General features: G+C 40.4%; 2 protein-coding genes across 2 annotated transcripts; both read left to right on the forward strand.

Annotated features, from left to right (window-relative positions):
• The first annotated feature begins 766 nt into the window (after positions 1 to 766).
• On the forward strand, positions 767 to 11733 carry LOC117382142 (polyribonucleotide nucleotidyltransferase 1, mitochondrial). Its single transcript, XM_033979192.2, has 28 exons — positions 767 to 993; positions 1076 to 1136; positions 1218 to 1292; positions 1868 to 1973; positions 2054 to 2103; positions 2177 to 2240; positions 2310 to 2357; positions 2433 to 2546; positions 3471 to 3657; positions 4949 to 5000; positions 5069 to 5126; positions 5202 to 5298; positions 5402 to 5504; positions 6324 to 6394; positions 6463 to 6499; positions 6580 to 6646; positions 6721 to 6810; positions 6878 to 6931; positions 7013 to 7122; positions 7202 to 7273; positions 8199 to 8262; positions 8351 to 8434; positions 8524 to 8607; positions 9491 to 9597; positions 9687 to 9742; positions 9820 to 9898; positions 9957 to 10004; positions 11308 to 11733. Exons 1-28 carry the CDS (start codon positions 875 to 877, stop codon positions 11449 to 11451), a joined length of 2301 nt encoding a protein of 766 aa, XP_033835083.1. The 5' UTR covers positions 767 to 874; the 3' UTR covers positions 11452 to 11733.
• A 1674-nt stretch (positions 11734 to 13407) lies between these two features.
• Positions 13408 to 19619, forward strand: LOC117382175 (serine/threonine-protein phosphatase 4 regulatory subunit 3-like). The gene is made up of 16 exons (XM_033979265.2): positions 13408 to 13903; positions 14370 to 14425; positions 14672 to 14770; positions 14847 to 15470; positions 15594 to 15671; positions 15870 to 15986; positions 16066 to 16182; positions 16257 to 16388; positions 16456 to 16558; positions 17029 to 17070; positions 17147 to 17305; positions 17385 to 17554; positions 17628 to 17767; positions 17840 to 17988; positions 18068 to 18204; positions 18301 to 19619. Exons 1-16 carry the CDS (start codon positions 13762 to 13764, stop codon positions 18403 to 18405), a joined length of 2370 nt encoding a protein of 789 aa, XP_033835156.1. The 5' UTR covers positions 13408 to 13761; the 3' UTR covers positions 18406 to 19619.
• The last annotated feature ends 323 nt before the right edge of the window (positions 19620 to 19942 follow it).

The following is a 19942-nucleotide window of genomic DNA, read 5'->3' on the forward strand; positions in this document are numbered from 1 at the left end:
GTGATGCTTTGACTTTTACGTGAGTACTTTTCGCTCCTGTATTTGTACTTTTACTTCAGTATAAAAGCTGAGTATTTCTCCCATCGCTGCAAATGATTGGCCGTATCATAAATGCAAAAACAGAGGCCTGGTGTAGTGTCGTGTACTGGCCTCAGTGCAGGGCCCATCACACTGCTCCATCACACACTAATTACCCAGAGTCCTGTTTGCAAATAATGAAATCTCCGAGTCCTAGCCATGGAAACAAAATAATACATTAAATTATTGACCTCACCATGGTGACAGTGAACATGAGGGGGAGTGTGTCACTGTGTCTGTGAAAGGCTCTGTAATTACACGAGGCTGTGTAATGTATAGTGGACATAATGATATTAATGCTCATCCGTTACTATGGCAACCACAAGTTTTTTTTATTTGTTCTTTTCCTTTTAATTTGATGTAATGATGAATAAGTAATTGCTTGAAGACAAATTTTCTTTCATTTATGTATTTTTGTTATTATTATTATTTGATTTTTGAAAGACGTTACAGGTCGACTGATTAATTCTAAGAAAACAGTGACATCTAGCGGTAGGATGACTTTACACTTTTATATCATTTAGGCCGGCAGGAATATTATTTATTATTTTATTCCAACATATTTTACCTTTAACCACTGTAGATCATTATATGAAAAAATAAAATAATAAAATAAACAATAAAATAAATAACACACTTTGCTCATTTGCTGAACCAATCACAGAGCTTTGCGTCATGACGTACTTCCGCACACGTGACGTAGCGTCATGGAAGCCCCCACGCGTGAAACGAAACTCTAAAGCACCTACAGGGTGTCCGGCCTTTTTAAAGACTCCTGCCTCATCAAAAATCACAGATGAGATATTTATTTAGACTCGGGCGTTCGTTCGCTCGGCCCTGTGTCCGCTCATGTCACCAAAGTGTTTACAGCAGCCACTCTCACCCCAAACACACCACTGTGGACCTGGGTGCAAAGTGAGTATTTCTGTTCTTTGCATTTACACTCGTGTTGTTCACATTACATCTTCTCAATTAACTACATCTCACCAAATTGTAGAAAACTTGAGATTTCCTCTGGGAGATTTGCCAGATTTGCAGATGGTTCTGCTGTTGTCCAGGTAAAATGGATCATAAACTCATAAATACACATGTCACATTGACTTACACACTTTCACTGCATTTACCTTTTCCTCCCACAGCTCGGGGACACGTCTGTGATGGTGACAGCTGTGAGCAAAGTCAAGCCCTCCCCGTCTCAGTTTATGCCTCTTGTGGTAAGTTCTGCCTTTCATTAAATACTAATGGGACACACTTTACTAAATTATTACATTTTTTCTATAGAATCTGTACACACTAACATTTAGACTATATGAATGAATGAATGAATTTATTTTATTATTGTGTGTGGCATACAAACATGCTGAGCCCTTTAATGGGGTTATAAGACACTTTTAACAATAAAATACAACAGGCACATGTTACAAACATCAACAGACGATTTAAACAAACTCATTTGCCTCTTCTTCAAGGCTTTACAGAGAAATTTTGCGTTCGAATGAAACAACCATTTCATCTTGTTGTCGTCATTACAGAAGCACATCTCAGGTTAGGTGACTATTTCATCAAATAAAAGATTTCTAAATTCATCATTAAATGCACAATACAACAAAAAATGAGCTTCACTTTCACTTCTCCAACTCACATAAACCACAAAGTCTTTCTTCTTCGGGGGTTTGATAAAACTTCCCAGTTTCTAACTCCGGGGGAAGGATCCCTGTCTCAGCTGTGCCTCAACCATCTTTTATTCCTGCTCAGATTTGCTCTGACATATATGTTCTTACCTGTGCAGGTAGACTACAGACAGAAAGCAGCAGCTGCAGGAAGAATCCCCACTAACTATTTGAGACGAGAGCTTGGAACGACAGATCATGAAATTCTGACCAGTAGATTAATAGGTAGATGTTATTAATAGGACGATGTTATTTAAGGGATTTGTCTTTCAGCTCTAAATATCTTTGTAAATTTCTTTTTTCAGATCGCTCCATTAGACCACTTTTCCCTCCTGGTTACTTTTATGACACACAGGTGAGCGTTATGCCTCCATTACAGTCTTGCCGTCTACAATTAAAGTAAATTTTTGATAATTTTCCCCTTTAAGATCCTCTGCAATCTGCTGGCTGTTGATGGTGTTAATGATCCAGATGTGCTCGCTATAAACGGAGGTTAGTACTTTTTATGAACATTCTGAACAAAGATCTGCTATATTTACTAAACTCTAATACTTCCTGAAGCTTCTGCTGCTTTGGCGCTGTCTGACATCCCCTGGCACGGGCCAATTGGTGAGAAAAAAAACAATACAACTGAGTAAAGATCGCTGATAGAAGCCATGTTTTAAGTTTTTCTTCTGTGTGTAGGGGCTGTGCGAGTCGGCATGATCGACGGGGAGGTGCTGATCAACCCAACGCGAGCAGAGATGATTTCCAGCACTCTAAACCTCATCGTGGCTGGAGCTCCGAGCAGCCAAGTTGGTACGTATGTGGATAAGGATGTAAAAATAATCAACATCGTGATTTCATATTGTCAAAAGTCTCATAATAATATCAAGGGCCATCGCAATATATCAAATTACAAGTCTATTTGTTTAAACTCATTGTTATGGTGCAGTAATAGCTAAAAAAAACCTACATAGACCATGATCCTTTGCTCTGTTTCACTGCAGACAACATGAAGAAATATCTGTTATTAAAAGGCTCATATTACGTTGTTTTCTGATGTTTTAATGTTATTTCCTCGTCACAAACAGACCTGGAGTTGTGTTTTGTTTCAGTCACACATGTTTAACAACTTCTTTCAACCAGAAAACGCTCTGTTCCACTTTGTGATGTCATGCAGTAAGACAGGAAGTGCTCCATACACCTTCACTAGAATCATTTATAAAATTTCACATCTAGAATTTCAAATCTCTGTTGAACAAAAGCTAAAAGGAGCTGTTCACTTGAAAACTACCACTTCATGACATCACAAGGTGGAACAGAGAATTTTGAGCTTTGGAGATGTGGACAGAATAATGTAGGATCACTCAAACATGTGTGAATGAAACAAAACACAACTCCACGTCTGTTTTTGATGAGGTAAAGGTGTTATAATATGACTTTAACGCTCAGAAGAGTACATTTTGTGTAATATAAGACCTTTAAGCACTTTTTAATCTTAGTTCTTTGGATTATGACACATCCAAAGTCTTGTCAAGGCATTTTAAAAGGAAAAAGTAGCATATTCACGATTTTGTTAGCCTCCACAAACTATTACAATAAATATCTCTGCTGTGAGATGCATATTGTGAGAGTATCGATCTGAAACATTGGTATAGCATTACCTCTGTCTTTGTGACTTGGAGTGAGTTTAATGACAGGATTCATGTTGCTTTTACATAACTTCTCCTTATGTCTTAGTGATGATCGAGGCGTCTGCTGAGAACGTGCTCCAGCAGGACTTTTGCCACGCTGTGAAAGTGGGAGTCAAACACACGCAGCAGATCATTCAGGCGATTCAACAGATGGCGAGAGAGCAGAAGGTCTCCAAACGTGTTCCTCTGAAAGTCTTCTCTGCCCCGGACGAGATGGTGGAACAAGTGCGAATGTAAGATCGTATTCTTCTAAACAAAAACGTCTGACTGTTATTAAGTTATGTCTGAATGTGGAGCTACTGCCTGGACAAAAAAAAAGGTCACACGCTCTAATATTTGGTTGTTCCGCCTTTACTTTTGATCATTCTCTGTGGCATTGTTTCGATTTTGCTTCTGCAACGTCACAAGATTTATTTCCATCCAGTGTTGCATACATTTTTCACTTCTTGCACTGATGCTGGTCGAGTCTGACGCTGCACAAAGCTTCTCCAGCACATCCCAAAGATTCTCAATGGGGTTAAGGTCTGGACTCTATGGTGGACGATCCATGTGTGAAAATGACGTCTCATGCTCCTGATCCACTCTGTCACAGTTTGAGCCCGATGAATCCTGGCATTGTCATCTTGGAATATGCCCCGTACCATCAGGGAAGAAAAAATCCACTGATGGAATAACCTGGTCATTCAGTATATTCCGGTGTCAGCTGACCTCATTCTGCTGAACCTCATTCTGCTGAACTCATTCTGCTGAACCTAGACCGGACCAACTGCAGCAACACCAACTTATTTGCTCAGTTAAATCCAGGTGGCGACTTTTTTTTTGGCCTGGCAGTGTATACAGTCACAGTTTTCAGTATCCTGGATAAGCCAGTTTTCCAGTTATAAGAAACTAGGATACTTTCACTGGGATATTCCGATTATCCAGGGCACTGTGGCTCGTTAGACGCAGTATCCTGGTTTCTCAACACTTCTGCTGTACTGAGCATGTGCGAACTGAAGTAAGAAATATGGCAGGAGCAGCAACTTTCCGGAAAAACGGCTCAAACTTCCACCAGGACTTTTTATGTTTTATGTAATACTGTATTGTGTTCAACTTATAAACTAAATTAATCCATCTGCTGTTTAATACAAGTCTGGGAGTCCCTGCTTAGACTGATGCCCCCGCGACCCGGCCCAGATAAGCGGAAGAAAATGGATGGATATTTAACACCAAGCTAGTTTCTTTGTCTGTTTTTGTTGCTCTTGGGACACTGTTGTATCTTCAGCTGTCTCTACCCACCTCCTCTACAGTCTTATGTTCTTATTTGAATGTATATCTTCTTTTTTTTGTTTTTAGAAACGTGCTAAAACGCCTTAAATTAGCGAAATTGCTACCTGTTTAGCTCCCTGCCGTATCTGTGCCACAGTTGCCATGGTTACCGAGTGTAAATATCCAGGATGCTCTGATGAAACATGTAAACGTCATAACTGGGATACGGCTGGATGTAAACACTCAATTGTGTCTTTTCTTTTCTTTGTTTTTTAGAGTTTCATCTGAAAAAATCTCTGCTGTTTTTCGGGACCACAACCACGATAAGGTAAAAAAAAAAAAACATCTACAGTTTGTTTGAGTAGTTTGAATATATGTATACACGGATATTTTTAGATTTCTAGGGACGAAGCTGTAAACAAAATCCGACTGGAGACGGAGGAGATCCTAAAGGGTAAAACATCACGCGCTTATGTCAGTAAAAATGTGTTTAAATGTGTAATATTATGACACTTTGCTTCTTTTATAGAGAAGTTTCCTCAAGCAGAGCCGTTTGAAATAATAGAATCTTTTAATGTTGTGACCAAAGAAATATTTCGCAGTTTGATTTTGAATGAATATCAGAGGTAGGTTTTATATTTATACGACTAAGCACTATTATTTATGTGTGCGTTTCAGGAATAAATCATTAAAGTCTAATTTAAATATTTATTTTTATCTCTGCTGTAGGTGTGATGGGAGAGATTTGGGAGCACTGAGAAACATTTCTTGTGATGTCGACTTGTTTCAGCCTCTCCATGGTTCTGCTCTGTTCCAAAGAGGACAGACGCAGGTGTGTTTTGGGTTTTTTAAATTTTAATTTTTTTTTAATATTTTATATTTTTTATTTTATTTATTTATTTATTTATTTTTATTTATTTATTTTATTTTATTTATTTTTTTATATATATTTTTTATATTATTATTGTTATTGTTATTATTTTATGTACCGCATTTTCCGGACTATACGTCGCTCTGGAGTATAAGTCGCACCAGCCAAAAAAATGCAAAATAATGAAGAAAAAAACAAATATAAGTTGCATTTTTGGGGAAATTTATTTAACAAAATCCAAGACAAAGAACAGACATTTTATCTTTAAAGGCAAGTTATAATAATAATAGTAAAATGTGGAACGACAGGCTGAATATCAGTACATCACGCTAACGTAACACATTTATATTTATTCAGCTCCATGAAGCACAGACAGAACTGAACACGTGTCTGGTTTGTTAACGTAAGATATTAACAGTTAATCAGATAAATAAAGCAGAAAAAACAAGCAACAAGTTTACTCTGGATCTCACTCCAAATCAATAAATCCACTGAATTCTTCTCCACCCACTCCAGAGGAAAATGAAGCTTTGCGACGTGTAGTAGATACTGGTACAAGTCTAGAGCGCCCTCGTGTGGTCGTCAGTGTGACAGCAACGAAGATGTGAGATTATATGTTTTAATAATTTCACATATAAGTTGTGTCTGAGTATAAGTCGCATCCCAAACTATGAAAAAAGTGTGAATTATATCCCAGAAAATGCAGTGATTGTTTTTATACAGTTGCGTTTGAATTGTATTTCGTTTTATTTAAGGGAATTCTCACTTGTTTCACTTTAGGTTCTGTGCAGCGTCACTTTTGATTCCTTAGAGTCCAGCGTCAAACCTGACCTCATCACGACGGCCTTGAGGTATCTTCACTGTACATTTCCTCGTTTAAACACGTGATTTACTGTATATTTTTATGTTATTACTTCAGTGGCGTTAAAGATAAGAACTTCATGCTCCACTATGAGGTAAACCACTTTCCACGCTCACTTACAATCCATCAACTCATCAATAAAAAACAAACGCTTCATCTATTTAAACTCCACAGTTTCCGCCGTACGCGACTAATGAGATCGGGAAGACGGGCGGAGTCAACAGAAGAGAGCTCGGACACGGTTTGTGCTTTTGTTTTTGCGTCTTTATTCTGTCGCCGATGTTTGCGCTTGCGGTAAATTTGCGTTACTTTCAGGCGCTCTGGCGGAGAAAGCTTTACGCCCGGTCATTCCTAAAGACTTCCCTTTCACAATAAGAGTCACAGCGGAGGTTCTCGAGTCCAACGGTGAGTGTTTGAGCGTTTTTTCCACAACAAAATGAACAGATATTTAGTGTTTTTTGCGTCGTTTCAGGGTCGTCGTCGATGGCGTCTGCGTGTGGAGGTAGTCTGGCTTTGATGGACGCAGGTGAAGTGTATTTTAAAAGCTTTGTTCAGCTGTTCAAACACAAACGTTAGAGAAAATAAAATACGTTTATCCATTTCCCAGGTGTGCCAATTTCGTCAGCGGTGGCCGGCGTAGCTATTGGGCTGATATCCAAACCGAACCCGGAAAAAGCGTCTGAAATTGAGGACTACAGACTATTAACAGATATACTTGTACGATAAAGTCGCAGTTATTTTGACTCAAACTTTACGCTTCTGTCAGCAGACTCTTTAAGACTCGTTATCTGTGCAGGGGATAGAGGATTATCTCGGCGACATGGACTTTAAACTCGCAGGAACAAACAAAGGCATCACAGCTTTACAGGTATTTCACTCAACGCTTAAGTATCAGCTTTATTTTTTACATTATTCTCTACGTTTTTGTCTGTAAAACCCCTCACCACACACTTTATACACTTTTCTCACACAGGCGTTAACATTTTCTCACATTTCTCTCTCGTTTAAACTCTCTCAAAGTTCAAACCTTCGTAGGTGTCTTTGTCGGTGCAGAACGTTTCGTCGACATTGTGGGTTTTGTCGGGGAGAAAACGAATCGCAAACGTACAGCACTTCAGAGTCACACCGCGATCCGACGTTTATGTAAATTCGTCTGAACACATTCTGGACAGTCCCTTAGCCAATCAGGACGCAGGACACAACGCACGCTCGTAAAATTGCACGAAAAAAATCTGCGAAACAGCGAGAACCGGGACAAATGTATTACACAAAATTGACTCTTGTTAGATTGAATCCATGTTCTAATGTTGTTTCCTCCTTAAAAACAGACCTGGAGTTGTGTTTTGTTTCATTCTCACATGTTTGAGTCTCTCTTTATTATTAGTCTGTTTACATCTCCAAAGCTCAAAACGCTCTGTTCCACCTTGTGATGTCATCAAGTGGTAGTTTTCAAGTGAACAGCTCCTTTTTTACCTTTAGTTCAGCAGAGATCGGCAATTCCAGGAGCTGAAATGATCCAAATGATTCTATAAATGAAGGTGTGTGGAGTTTAAAAACACAGCGGAGCACTTCCTGTATCGCCACTTGATGACATCACAAGGTGGAACAGAGCGTTTTCAGTTTGAGAGAAGAACTCAGCCTAAATACGCAGGTTTTTTTGTGCGTTAAACATGCGACTGAAACAAAACACGAGGAAACAATACAACACAGATCAGAAAACAGCGTAATTCAGCCTCTTTAAACGACATAAATTGTGTTTCGATTTTAAAATTTCTTTGTTTTTACGTCTCAAGGCGGATATAAAGATTCCCGGGCTTCCTCTTAAAGTTGTTATGGAGGCGATCCAGCAGGCAACAGGTAATAATTCATCTGCGTTTTAATCCTCTTTATTGAACTAACGCTGTGTTTTATGATCACAATGTTTAAAATGTTTCATATTTTCCAGTTGCAAAGCGGGAAATCTTGGGAATAATGAACAAAACTATCACCAAACCCAGGGAGAAAAGGAAAGACAATGGGCCCGTTGTTGGTAAGATTGTGGGTTACGTTACACAAACACTACACAGGGTGAATGTGCGTACTGGAAATACTTAATTATATTTCTGGATGTATCTTTAGAAACGGTGCGAGTGCCCGTTTCCCGAAGAGCCAGATTCGTCGGCCCCGGAGGATACAACCTTCGAAGGCTCCAAGCTCGAACAGGTATTTTATTCAAGAAGATGTGTTTTTGAAAACTTCTAAACCTCCAGACGCAGAGAAACTCGTCCACGTCTTTATCTCCTTGAGGTTGGATTGACTTTTTGTTGAGATTCCTGCCAAGAATATTTTAAAAAACTACAATACAATTCAAAACAGGAGCATTTAAAAAAAAAGTTAGAAAATTTGAACATGTCACTCCTCAAATCACTGTCTCCGTTTCATCCCAGATTGAAACAAAATCCTTCTTCTGCTCAGGCGCCGCTGTATCTGCAGGACCAGATCACTTTATGTTTTAAAGTCTCTGTTTTTACTTGAGTCTTTTCTTTTAGAACAGACTGAAAATGTAAAAGTCACTGGAACCGTCGAGTCCAAACTTTGGAATTTAATATTTGAGACGTTTAAACAACGCACTGTTCATGTGTTTGTGTGTGTGTGAGTTCGTGTGTTTGTGTATGTTCATGTGTTTGTGTGTTTGTGTGTGTGTGTTTGTGTATGTTGGTGTGTTTGTGTGTGTGTTTGTGTATGTTGGTGTGTTTGTGTGTGTGTTTGTGTGCGCGTGTTCATGTGTTTGTGTGTGTTCATGTGCTGTGTGTTTGTGTGCACGTGTTTTTGTGTGCATGTTTGTTTGCGTGCGCGTTTGTGTGTTTTTGTGTGCGTGTGTTCATTTGTTTGGTTTGTGTGCAAGTGTTTGTGTGTGCGTATTTGTGTGTGTGTGTTTGTGTAGGCCTGTTTCTGTGTGCGTGTTCATGTGTTTGTGTAAGTGTGTTTTGTGTGTGTTTGTGCGTTTGTCTGTGTTTCTATGGAAGAGTACATTATAAACAAAATGTATTATTATTATTATTATTATTTAAATAACACAAAGTCCGTGTGTGTTTCCTGTTTTCAGGCGTCACGATCAGTCAAATGGACGAGGAAACGTTTTCAGTTTTTGCTCCGACTCCGGGCGCGATGCACGAAGCCCAAGATTTCATCAGTGAAATCTGCAAAGACGACGTAAAACGCTTTAAGATTTAGACTTTACATGAAACTCAGAATTATTCTTTCATTTATTTACCTTTTTTTTTTTTTTTTTTTTTACTTAGCAAGAACAGCAGTTGGAGTTTGGCGCCGTCTACACCGCCACCATCACGGAAATAAGGTAACGCCACACAACCAAAATATAAAGTCCTTTACTGTTTAACTTTTTATAATTAACAATTTCCCGACCTGCTGCAGAGACATTGGCGTCATGGTCAAACTCTATCCAAATATGAGCGCCGTTTTACTTCACAACTCGCAATTGGATCACAAACGGGTAAGAGATGAGATTTCCTGTTCCAAAATGCAGAAATTCTAATCTAATCTCATTTCAGATAAAACATCCGACTGCACTGGGGCTTGAAGTGGGACAACAGATCCAGGTTTGTTCTACTGCACTTCACTATTAAAGGTCCCTCGTTTATCGCGGGGGTCACGTTCTAAAAATAACCCGCAATAGACGAAATCTGCGAAGTATCAGCTTTATTTTTTACATTATTCTCTCTGTTTTTGTCTGTAAAACCCCTCACCACACACTTTATACACTTTTCTCACACAGGCGTTAACATTTTCTCACATTTCTCTCTCGTTTAAACTCTCTCAAAGTTCAAACCTTCGTAGGCGTCTTTGTCGGTGCAGAACGTTTCATCGACATTGTGGGTTTTGTCGGTGGAGAAAACAAATTGCAAACGTACAGCACTTCAGAGTCACACTGCGATCCAACGTTTAGGCGGCAAAAGGTGAAGCGCGATATAGTGAGGGACATTACACAAAATTGACTCTTGCGAGATTTAATTCATGTTCTAATGCTGTTTACTCCTCAAAAACAGACCTGGAGTTGTGTTTTGTTTCATTCACACATGTTTGAGTCACACTTTATTATTCGTCTGTTACATCTCCAAAGCTTGAAACACTCCGTTCCACCTTGTGATGTCATGAAGTGGTAGTTTTCACATTATCAGCTCCTTTTACCTTTAGTAAATAGGTTATTAGTTCATCTCATAATTAAAATAAAGTAAATATTTTGAGATTTATCAGGATTTTTTTTTAAATTTAAGGATAAAAAGTACTACTCCATTTTGTTAAGTGAAAGTACAAATACAGGGGCAAAAAGTAAAAGTATCACATGAAAAAATCTACTGAAGTAAAAGTATTTATGTTTTCTGTTTAATGCACTTAAAGAGTAAACAGTAAAAGTATTTTGCAGAGATTTTTAGAACTATTAAAGCGTCAAATGTAGTGATTTTGATAAAGAATTTAGCCTATTTTATGTGATTCACTCCATCTGTTTCAGTCTGTTCCACCTTGTGATGTCACGAAGTGGTACTTTTCAAGTGAACAGCTCCTTTTACCTTTAGTTCAGTAGAGATTGTACAATTCCAGAAGCTGAAATGATCCAAATGATTCTAGAAACGAAGGTGTGTGGAGTTTAAAAACACAGTGGAGCACTTCCTGTATCGCCGCGCGATGACATCACAAGGTGGAACAGAGTGTTTTCAGTTTGAGAGAAGAACTCAGCCTAAATATGCAGGGTTTGTGCGTTAAACAAAAACACAACTCCAGGTCTGTTTGTGATAAGGAAACAACATTAAAACACAGATTAGAGAACAGCATAACACGAGTCCTTTAAACTATCTCATAATCCTGAAATAATTCTTCAAAATGACAATTCTTTTGCTCTAACAGGTCAAATATTTTGGGCGGGACCCCACCGACGGCAGAATGAGGCTTTCTCGTAAGGTCCTCCAGTCTCCCGCTGCAACTGTTGTCAAAACATTGAGTGAAAAACAAAGCATCTCAATGGGAACGAGCAATAGTTCCAATTTATGACACAATAATTCCAAAACAAACTGCTGATTTTACTCCGAGGACTGTACAGCCGCTCACAGAAAACATTTGGACATTGAACTGGTTTTGCACGACTGTGGTCCACGTTCTCAGCTCTACGTTTTTTTTTTTCGAGACGGACAACAGAACGGTTACTTCCACAATACAAATAAGCCGACGTTTCATCACGCAGTTGTGCAGCACGTCAGATATTCTGTTGTTTTTACGGATACATTTATTGTTATGTTATTTGTAAATAAAACATCCATCTGTGTACAAGTGTTTAATTCCGTTGTGTGTTTTTTGCTGTAAAAATCAGTATCGTCATGACATATTTGCTGTTTGTTGAGTCGTACAGGGCCGTCAACAGAAATTTGGGGGGCCCCGGGGCGAGGAGGCTCACACATTCCCCCTCCTTTTCTACTTTCTATTATAAATTAATAGACAGAGGTTTCAATTCCAGGCCCCCTAAGCCCAGCAGGCCCAGGACAACAGCCCCCTCTGCCCCCTCCTGTTGACGCCCCTGGAGCCAAAGGTAAAGGAACAAAAGAGGGTTGAGTGGAAGAGGAGGAAATAATAGAAGAAATTTGATACTAGGTTTACGGTTGTGTAATTTGAACTCGGTGGTTTGTACCCGTCAAAGCAGATTATGAACAAACCTGAATTAAAGTAAATAAATTGAACTTGGATTAACTAGTAAAGGGGAAATAATGAGAACTGCTACAAACACCGTCAAAGATAAACATGAGTGCGTTGTGTTTATATAAAGGTTTGGGTTATGGGTTCTTTCTACTGTTATGGCCAGGGCCGGTTCAGACTATTAGCAGATTAAACAGATGCAAAGGGCCCCGATGGCCAACAGAGGGCCCCCCAAGAGCCCACACATTTATATTGAAAATAATATAATATATCAAGTTTTATTGGACACAGGGTTTGTGTTTACAGCCTCTAAAACAGTTACATTTGTTTTATATCTATAGTAGTAAAATATCTGCTGCTGCTGTGTTTGTTTTTGAGTCGGACAGAGGTGAGGGCAGCTCTGTGTTTACACCAAGGACCCCACATAATGTAAATGTAAGAAACACCGGCCCTCATGGCATCGCTCCTTGTGTTCTCGTAGTGTCCTCATGGTGGCGCTCGTGGTGTCCTGTGTCCTCGTGGTGTTCTCGTAGTGTTTTCGTAGTGTCCTCATGGTGTTCTCGTGTTTGTCCTCCTGTTGTTCTGGTAGTGTCCTCGTGTTGTTCTCATAGTGTCCTCATGGTGGCGCTCGTGGTGTCCTCATGGTGTCCTCCTGTTCTCGTAGTGTCCTCGTGGTGGCGCTCGTGTTGTCCTCATGGTGTTCTCGTGTTGTTCTCGTAGTGTCCTCGTGTTGTTCTCGTAGTGTCCTCCTGTTGTTCTCGTAGTGTCCTCATGGTGGCGCTCGTGGTGTCCTGTGTCCTCGTGTTGTTCTCGTGGTGTCCTCGTGGTGTTCTCATAGTGTCCTCCTGCTGTTCTCGTAGTGTCCTCGTGGTGTTCGCGTAGTGTCCTCGTGGTGGCGATCGTGTTGTCCTCATGGTGTCCTAGTGGTGTTCTCGTAGTGTTCTTGTGGTGTTCTCGTAGTGTCCTCCTCTTGTTCTCGTTGTGTCCTCGCGGTGGCGCTCGTGTTGTCCTCCTGTTGTTCTCGTAGTGTCCTTGCGGTGGCGCTCGTGGTGTCCTCATGGTGTCCTCCTGTTCTCGTAGTGTCCTCGTGGTGGCGCTCGTGTTGTCCTCATGGTGTTCTCGTGGTGTTCTCGTAGTGTCCTCCTGTTGTTCTCGTAGTGTCCTCCTGTTGTTCTCGTAGTGTCCTCGTGGTGTCCTCCTGTTGTTCTCGTAGTGTCCTCCTGTTGTTCTCGTAGTGTCCTCGTGTTGTCCTCCTGTTGTTCTCGTGGTGTCCTCGTGGTGTCCTCCTGCTGTTCTCGTAGTGTCCTCGCGGTGGCGCTCGTGTTGCTCGGAGGCGGAGACTCGCGGCTGCGTGCGCGTGATTGACGTCGAAGAAGAAAAGAACACAGACTGATACAAGATGGCGGGCGGTGGACGCTAGCGCAGAGGCCGCTGGAGTTGTTGTGTTCTTTGATTTTTACATTTCGTTTTACGTCTTCTGTTCTCGATGTTTTTAAATGTTATGGCTTTATAAAATAGTTTGATAAACTGCTTTGTGTATTCCACTTTTCCAGACGCGCATGTATTAACATGCGGGTGGAAACAAAGTTAACAAGTCGAGGATAGAAAACAGTGAGGCGAACGGTGTTAGCTTGTTAGCATCCAGCTAGCGTGCTAGCTGCCACACGGTTAGCCATGTCGGACACTCGGCGGAGAGTAAAAGTGTACACGCTAAACGAGGACCGTCAGTGGGACGATCGAGGGACTGGACACGTTTCCTCCACTTTTGTGGAAAGATTAAAAGGAATATCTTTATTAGTGCGAGCGGAATCTGACGGTAAGTCTTTAGCTTAGCATGTAGCCACATTTACACACGCTTAGCTTTAGCTGTGCTAGTTTAGCTTAGCTTGATGGCTACTTGAATAGAAGCCAGTTATAGAGTATTGTGTTGACACAGGTCATGATCTTCTGAGTCTCGAGCTGTGAACAGAATAGTGTTTTTATCGTATATTAGTTGATAATGTCCGTGTCTGTTTGTTTTTCTCTTTTTTTCGTTTGTTCCTGGTGTTTTTTCCTGGTGTTTTCATGTAGCATGGCGCCCCAAAGTCTCAAACGCATAAAACGGCTTCTACCTCATCAAGTGTTTTTGTACATTTATAAAACTATAAACTCACTTCTCACAAACATCCAGCCTCCACACACGAGCCCAGTGTTTCATTGTCCACTTTTGTCCACTGTAACGGCTCCTATGCAAATGAGTTTAGACTCTGTACAAATTGAGCTGATCACTTGTTTGTTTCCAGGTTCACTTCTGCTGGAGTCAAAAATAAGCCCCAACACAGCTTACCAGAAACAACAGGTAAAAGTTATGAGAGAATTTGTATGTTAAACCTTTCGTGAATGTGTTGAGCGCCTGTCAGTTTTCATTTTTGGGATTTATTTTCCTTTTCCCCAAAATGTGTACATAGTAGACACTTTTTTGAAATAGTTTTTTGGAGAATAGTGAAATATTTCAACTTAAACTAAGTCAAGTAGTTGTTTATTTGTAGGTTTGCTAGTTTGTTGTGGGATTTGACTTTTTTTTGTGCCTTTTTTTTTTTTTTAGGACACCTTGATTGTTTGGTCAGAGGCGGACAACTATGACCTTGCCCTTAGCTTCCAAGAAAAAGCAGGCTGCGATGAGATTTGGGAGAAAATATGCCAGGTAATTTGTATCCTTTGTGAGAATGTTTTGTATGTTTTGCTTTTTTCACAACTTGTTTGTCTCCCACATTGACTAGGTGCAGGGCAAAGATCCAGCCTTGGATATTACACAAGACCCAATCGATGAATCAGAAGAGGAACGTTTTGACGAGATCCCCGAGACCAGCCACCTGGTGGAGCTCCCGCCCTGTGAGTTGGGCCGTTTGGAAGAGATAGCTGATCTGGTCACTTCTGTTCTTTCATCGCCAATTAGAAGAGAGAAACTGGCCCTGGCTTTGATGACTGAAGGCTACATAAAGAAGCTGCTTGGGCTCTTTCGTGTTTGCGAGGACCTGGACAACAGGGAAGGCCTTCACCACCTGTATGAAATCGTCAGAGGAGTGTTGTTTCTCAATAAAGCTGCACTGTTTGAAGTGATGTTCTCTGATGACTGTATTATGGACGTGGTGGGCTGCCTCGAGTATGACCCAGCACTTGTACAGCCAAAACGCCACAGGGAGTTCCTGACCAAGACGGCGAAGTTTAAAGAAGTGATCCCCATCACAGACTCTGAACTCCGGCAAAAGATCCATCAGACCTACCGGGTGCAGTACATCCAGGACATCATCTTACCCACTCCCTCTGTCTTTGAAGAAAACTTTCTCTCTACTCTCACTTCCTTCATCTTTTTCAATAAGGTGGAGATTGTGAGCATGTTGCAGGTATACGCTCTGTCGTAGATCTCATTCATGATGTTTGGCTCGATAGTATTTTGAGTAGCAGTTGTTTTGTAGCTGTTCAGATAGTTTGTAATTTTTGTCTGTATGTAAACATTTTTTTCAAAGGAGGATGAGAAGTTTTTAACAGAAGTCTTTGCCCAGTTAACTGATGAAGCTACAGAAGACGGTAAAAGAAGAGAACTTGTAAGTGAATATATTAAAGTGAACTGGCTGATGAAGACATTAAGTACCTGTTCCTAATTTCACTGTGAAGGGGGCGAGTCAAGTTTAAACTGTCAGCTGCATTAACATGATTTTTTCCCATTAATGAAACAGTGGTGTGTTTTTGAATGCAATATACCTTGTTACTAAGAATAACATTCAACTTTTTTCTCACCTCAGGTTAATTTTGTGAAGGAGTTCTGTGCTTTTTCACAAACGCTGCAACCCCAGAACAGAGACGCTTTCTTTAAAACACTGGCAAACCTTGGAATTTTACCTGCTCTTGAGATTGTCATGGTCAGTTTCTTCTTTGTAAAACAGTCTTACAGTAGTAAACCTGATTATTTTGTTAAACGTGTGTTTTCGTCATCAACAGGGAATGGATGACCTGCAGGTGAGAGCCGCGGCGACAGATATTTTCTCCTACCTGGTTGAATTCAGCCCCTCCATGGTCAGGGAGTTTGTAATGCAGGAGCCTCAGCAGACGGATGATGTGAGTTGTTATTGTTACAAAATCATACGTTTACTCTTGAACTAGCTGCTTATGGTGTTGTCTTTTCCCCCCAGGATGTTCTTTTAATAAATGTAGTAATCAAGCAGATGATTTGTGACTCTGATCCAGAGTTAGGAGGTGCTGTTCAGCTAATGGGTTTGCTCAGGACACTCATCGACCCAGAGAACATGCTGGCTTCCACAAATGTACAGGACACACCGCACATGTTAGTTTATTCTGTTGGCCTGAATCTAACGTTGTGTTTCCCAATAGAAAACTGAGAAGACTGAGTTCTTGAGTTTCTTCTACAAATACTGCATGCACGTACTGACGGCTCCTCTTCTGGCGAATACAGCACATGACAAAAACTCAAAAGGTATTGTAAGAACAACTTAAAACTCTTAACTATTAAAACTTAAAAAGTAATACTCACATAGGCCTCATGTCATAACGTATTATAAGTTCAACATATCGCTGAAGTAAATCTAGATGATAATATTGAAACTAATTTATCCTACAGACATAAGAGCAGATTTAAATCACAAAAACTATTATAAAAAATCATGAGCTGCTGTGAATAAATGGAAAATGTGTGATTTGATTAGTTTGCATTTGTAATGAGTCAGAAATTATTAATTCAACCTTTTTGCAACTCAAATCTAATTAAAAAATAACCAAAAATATCCCAGTTGTGCCTAGAAAAAGATGATAAATACTGGCCTCCCAGAAATAATATTACATCTCACATATATTGAACAACTGTTAAATCGATAAGTCAATTTAGTAATTATTATGACGGGCCTAAATACATAAACATTTATATATTTTTATTGTACTTGATTTCAGATCTACAAGATGGCACAACTAAAATGAACCCAGTCTGTCCAGGTGAGTTTGACATATTTATTTTCGGTCTGTTGTTTCGTTGCACTTGGGTCAATGTTTTGTTTGTTTTTGTGAGCAGATAACTTCCAGACAGCCCAGCTGCTCGCTCTCATCTTGGAGCTCCTGACCTTCTGTGTGGAGCACCACACGTATCACATCAAGACATACATCATGAATAAAGATCTGCTCAGGAGAGTTTTGGTGCTTATGAACTCAAAACATACTTTCCTTGCACTTTGTAAGTCCAGGCACATGACAAGTGTTTTAAAAAAGTGAGATTTACTTTTACAATTGTTCTAATTTTTTTTTTTCTTCAGGTGCGCTGCGTTTTATGCGCAGAATCATTGGCCTCAAGGATGAGTATTACAACCGCTACATCATTAAAGGGAACTTGTTTGAACCGGTTATAAATGCGCTGCTGGACAATGGTACTCGGTACAACCTGCTGAACTCTGCCATCATTGAACTTTTTGAGTTTATTAAAGTGGTATGTACAAGCAGCCATTTTTGTTTTTTATAATTCTGCAGTTTTTCCAAATGCTTAACGCTCTCTCTACCAGGAGGACATCAAGTCTCTGATCGCTCACATTGTGGATAACTTCTACAAAGCACTTGAATCCATTGAGTATGTTCAGACGTTTAAAGGCCTCAAAGTTCAGTACGAGAAGGAGAAGGACCGACAAAGCCAGAGACTCAACAGGTTTGGAACTAACACGGAGAAAAATTATGCACGAAATAAATGTTCTATAATTGTTTTTTTTGTAATGGCTAGATTTCGGCGGGATGCGAGGTCACTGGATGAAGATGAGGAGCTGTGGTTTAATGATGATGAAGATGATGAAGATGCTGAAACGGTGGATAAAGGCCGTATGGAAGAGGATTTCTCCGACAGTTATGGCAAATACATGGAGGCCAAGAAAGGTAAGTTACTTCTACAAAAATGGACTCACCGGTTTTTTTTTTTCGTATGTTGCAGTAAATGTGTTTCTGATCCTCGTAGGAGCTGCCAACGGAGCCAATAGTGCCAATAACAATGGGAAATCTGCCGCGGCCCCGTCCTCGTCTGCGGCCGTCAGTGTGAGCAGCTCCACCTCCTCCGTGAAGACTGTGGCTCTCCCGGCTTCACCTGTCGTCAAGGTCAGTGTCAGAAAAATCACTTATCTGAATTGTACAGAGACAACTTTAATTTAAATGCATTTAAAATAATCTCTCACCGTTCTGCTTTGCTCTTAGACGGCAATGGTTGGATTGGTGGACTATCCAGACGATGAAGACGATGAGGATGAAGAAGAGGAGGAAGAACAGTCTGCGAGGAAGAGGCCGCGTCTCAGCTCCTAAAACTATTGACTTCTGTGCAGTGATGTTGGATGGACAGAATGTCTCTCCCAAACCTACGGTCCTGGACCAACCTGTGTCCTCTGGCAGTTTCTGTCGGTGGACAAAGACTCATCTCTGGTTTGCCTTTGTCTGAACTCACTGGAAATGGAGATCTACAGCGACCTGGAGAAAGTATTTGATTTTCTTCACTCAATAATCAAGGATCAAGACCCTGGTTTGAGCAACATGTTTTTCTGACCTTTGGCTCATTGTATCGGCCACGTCGTGACGTTGCCCTTGGGTTTTTATCATTCATTATTTGCTCCTCAATCCACCTTCAGACCAGAGGTTGCAGTGAAACTCCAGTGCCAAGGCGGTCCCACGCGCTGCTCTGTTGCTATAGCAACAGCAGTCAGCCTGATGTGGACCTGCAGCACCTCGTCTTCATGTCAAGTCCTGTAGACCCCCTCAAACCTGATGAAACGGATGAATTCAATCGGCTGAATAAGCCAAACAAACCAGTGAATGATTTGTGCTGGGAGCCAGTCAGGCTAGCAGGACTAGCCAAAAGATGTAGAAAGCTTGACTGGTGTAAACGGTGGGTGACAGAATAATTCAGGCACGGGAGGACACCAAAGGCTTGTTGAGCCAGAAGACACGAGGCCTTGTTTTAAGTTCGCAGGACTCCTAACAGTTTTAGTCGGGCGACACACACATCTCACAGGACTATGTTGGCCAGAAATTTCACTTTGTTAAAATTATTGTACAGATTTTTTTCTTTTTAATAATTTCTCCTGACCTGAGGGGGGCGCTGCCTACCTGTGTCTTTTTTGTTATTACACACAAGGTGTGGTCACTGATTTCACCCTTTCAAAGTTCATTTGATTCAATGTAAAATGCAGAGGAATTGCTGGTTTTAAAATAACTGCAGTAAAGTAATTTTTGCAGCCAAACACTTGGAAATGACTTTTTTTCAGTCTTTTTTCTAATCTGCAAACAGTTTACTTCAGTGTTTGTTTCAAGCAAATAAGACAACAGTTTATCCCTGAACAAAAGTGAAATTTAAGGTACACTACAGTAGTTTTCTTGGAATGTTCCACAGTATGTCAGACGTCTCTCTCCACAGAGACGACTTTTCCAGTTGCTTTTACACTTGTAATTGTTGAATAAATGCTAGAAAAGTTTCCATAGTTTGTAACATTCCAGGCAAATCTATAAATCTCCACAAATAGAGATGAGCAGCTGGTGCCTCTGTTGTAATTCTCACTTTTCACCACTAGGAGTGTCACTGCTGTTTGACAGTGTCACCTCAGGCCTGACAGGACGAGGAGGGGGCAGGTTTCATCAATGGGATTTTTTAAACTGTCATGGTTAAGGAAAAAATGAAACTTACAGATGGTAGCTTTAAAATATCTATTAAAGGTCCTATATTTTGCTAAGTTTCCCGCTTCAGTCGATCCTAAGCACATTTATGATAATATAACCTCAATAGTTTAGAAAATCTGCACATGTTGGGATGAAACGACAAACTACTGGGGGATTGTTTCGAGGTTCAATT

This window comes from Periophthalmus magnuspinnatus, chromosome 15 (assembly GCF_009829125.3).
Source record: "Periophthalmus magnuspinnatus isolate fPerMag1 chromosome 15, fPerMag1.2.pri, whole genome shotgun sequence".
Classification (NCBI taxonomy): domain Eukaryota; kingdom Metazoa; phylum Chordata; class Actinopteri; order Gobiiformes; family Gobiidae; genus Periophthalmus; species Periophthalmus magnuspinnatus.

Coding starts and splice junctions, on each gene's coding strand:
- LOC117382142 (XM_033979192.2), top strand. CDS start 875: ATGAGATATTTATTTAGACTCGGGCGTTCGTTCGCTCGGCCCTGTGTC. Junction 5,505..6,323: donor TCCAAAGAGGACAGACGCAG/GTGTGTTTTGGG, acceptor GTTTCACTTTAG/GTTCTGTGCAGCGTCACTTT. Junction 10,005..11,307: donor AAGTGGGACAACAGATCCAG/GTTTGTTCTACT, acceptor TTGCTCTAACAG/GTCAAATATTTTGGGCGGGA.
- LOC117382175 (XM_033979265.2), top strand. CDS start 13,762: ATGTCGGACACTCGGCGGAGAGTAAAAGTGTACACGCTAAACGAGGAC. Junction 14,426..14,671: donor CAGCTTACCAGAAACAACAG/GTAAAAGTTATG, acceptor TTTTTTTTTTAG/GACACCTTGATTGTTTGGTC. Junction 16,183..16,256: donor AGCCTCAGCAGACGGATGAT/GTGAGTTGTTAT, acceptor TTTTCCCCCCAG/GATGTTCTTTTAATAAATGT.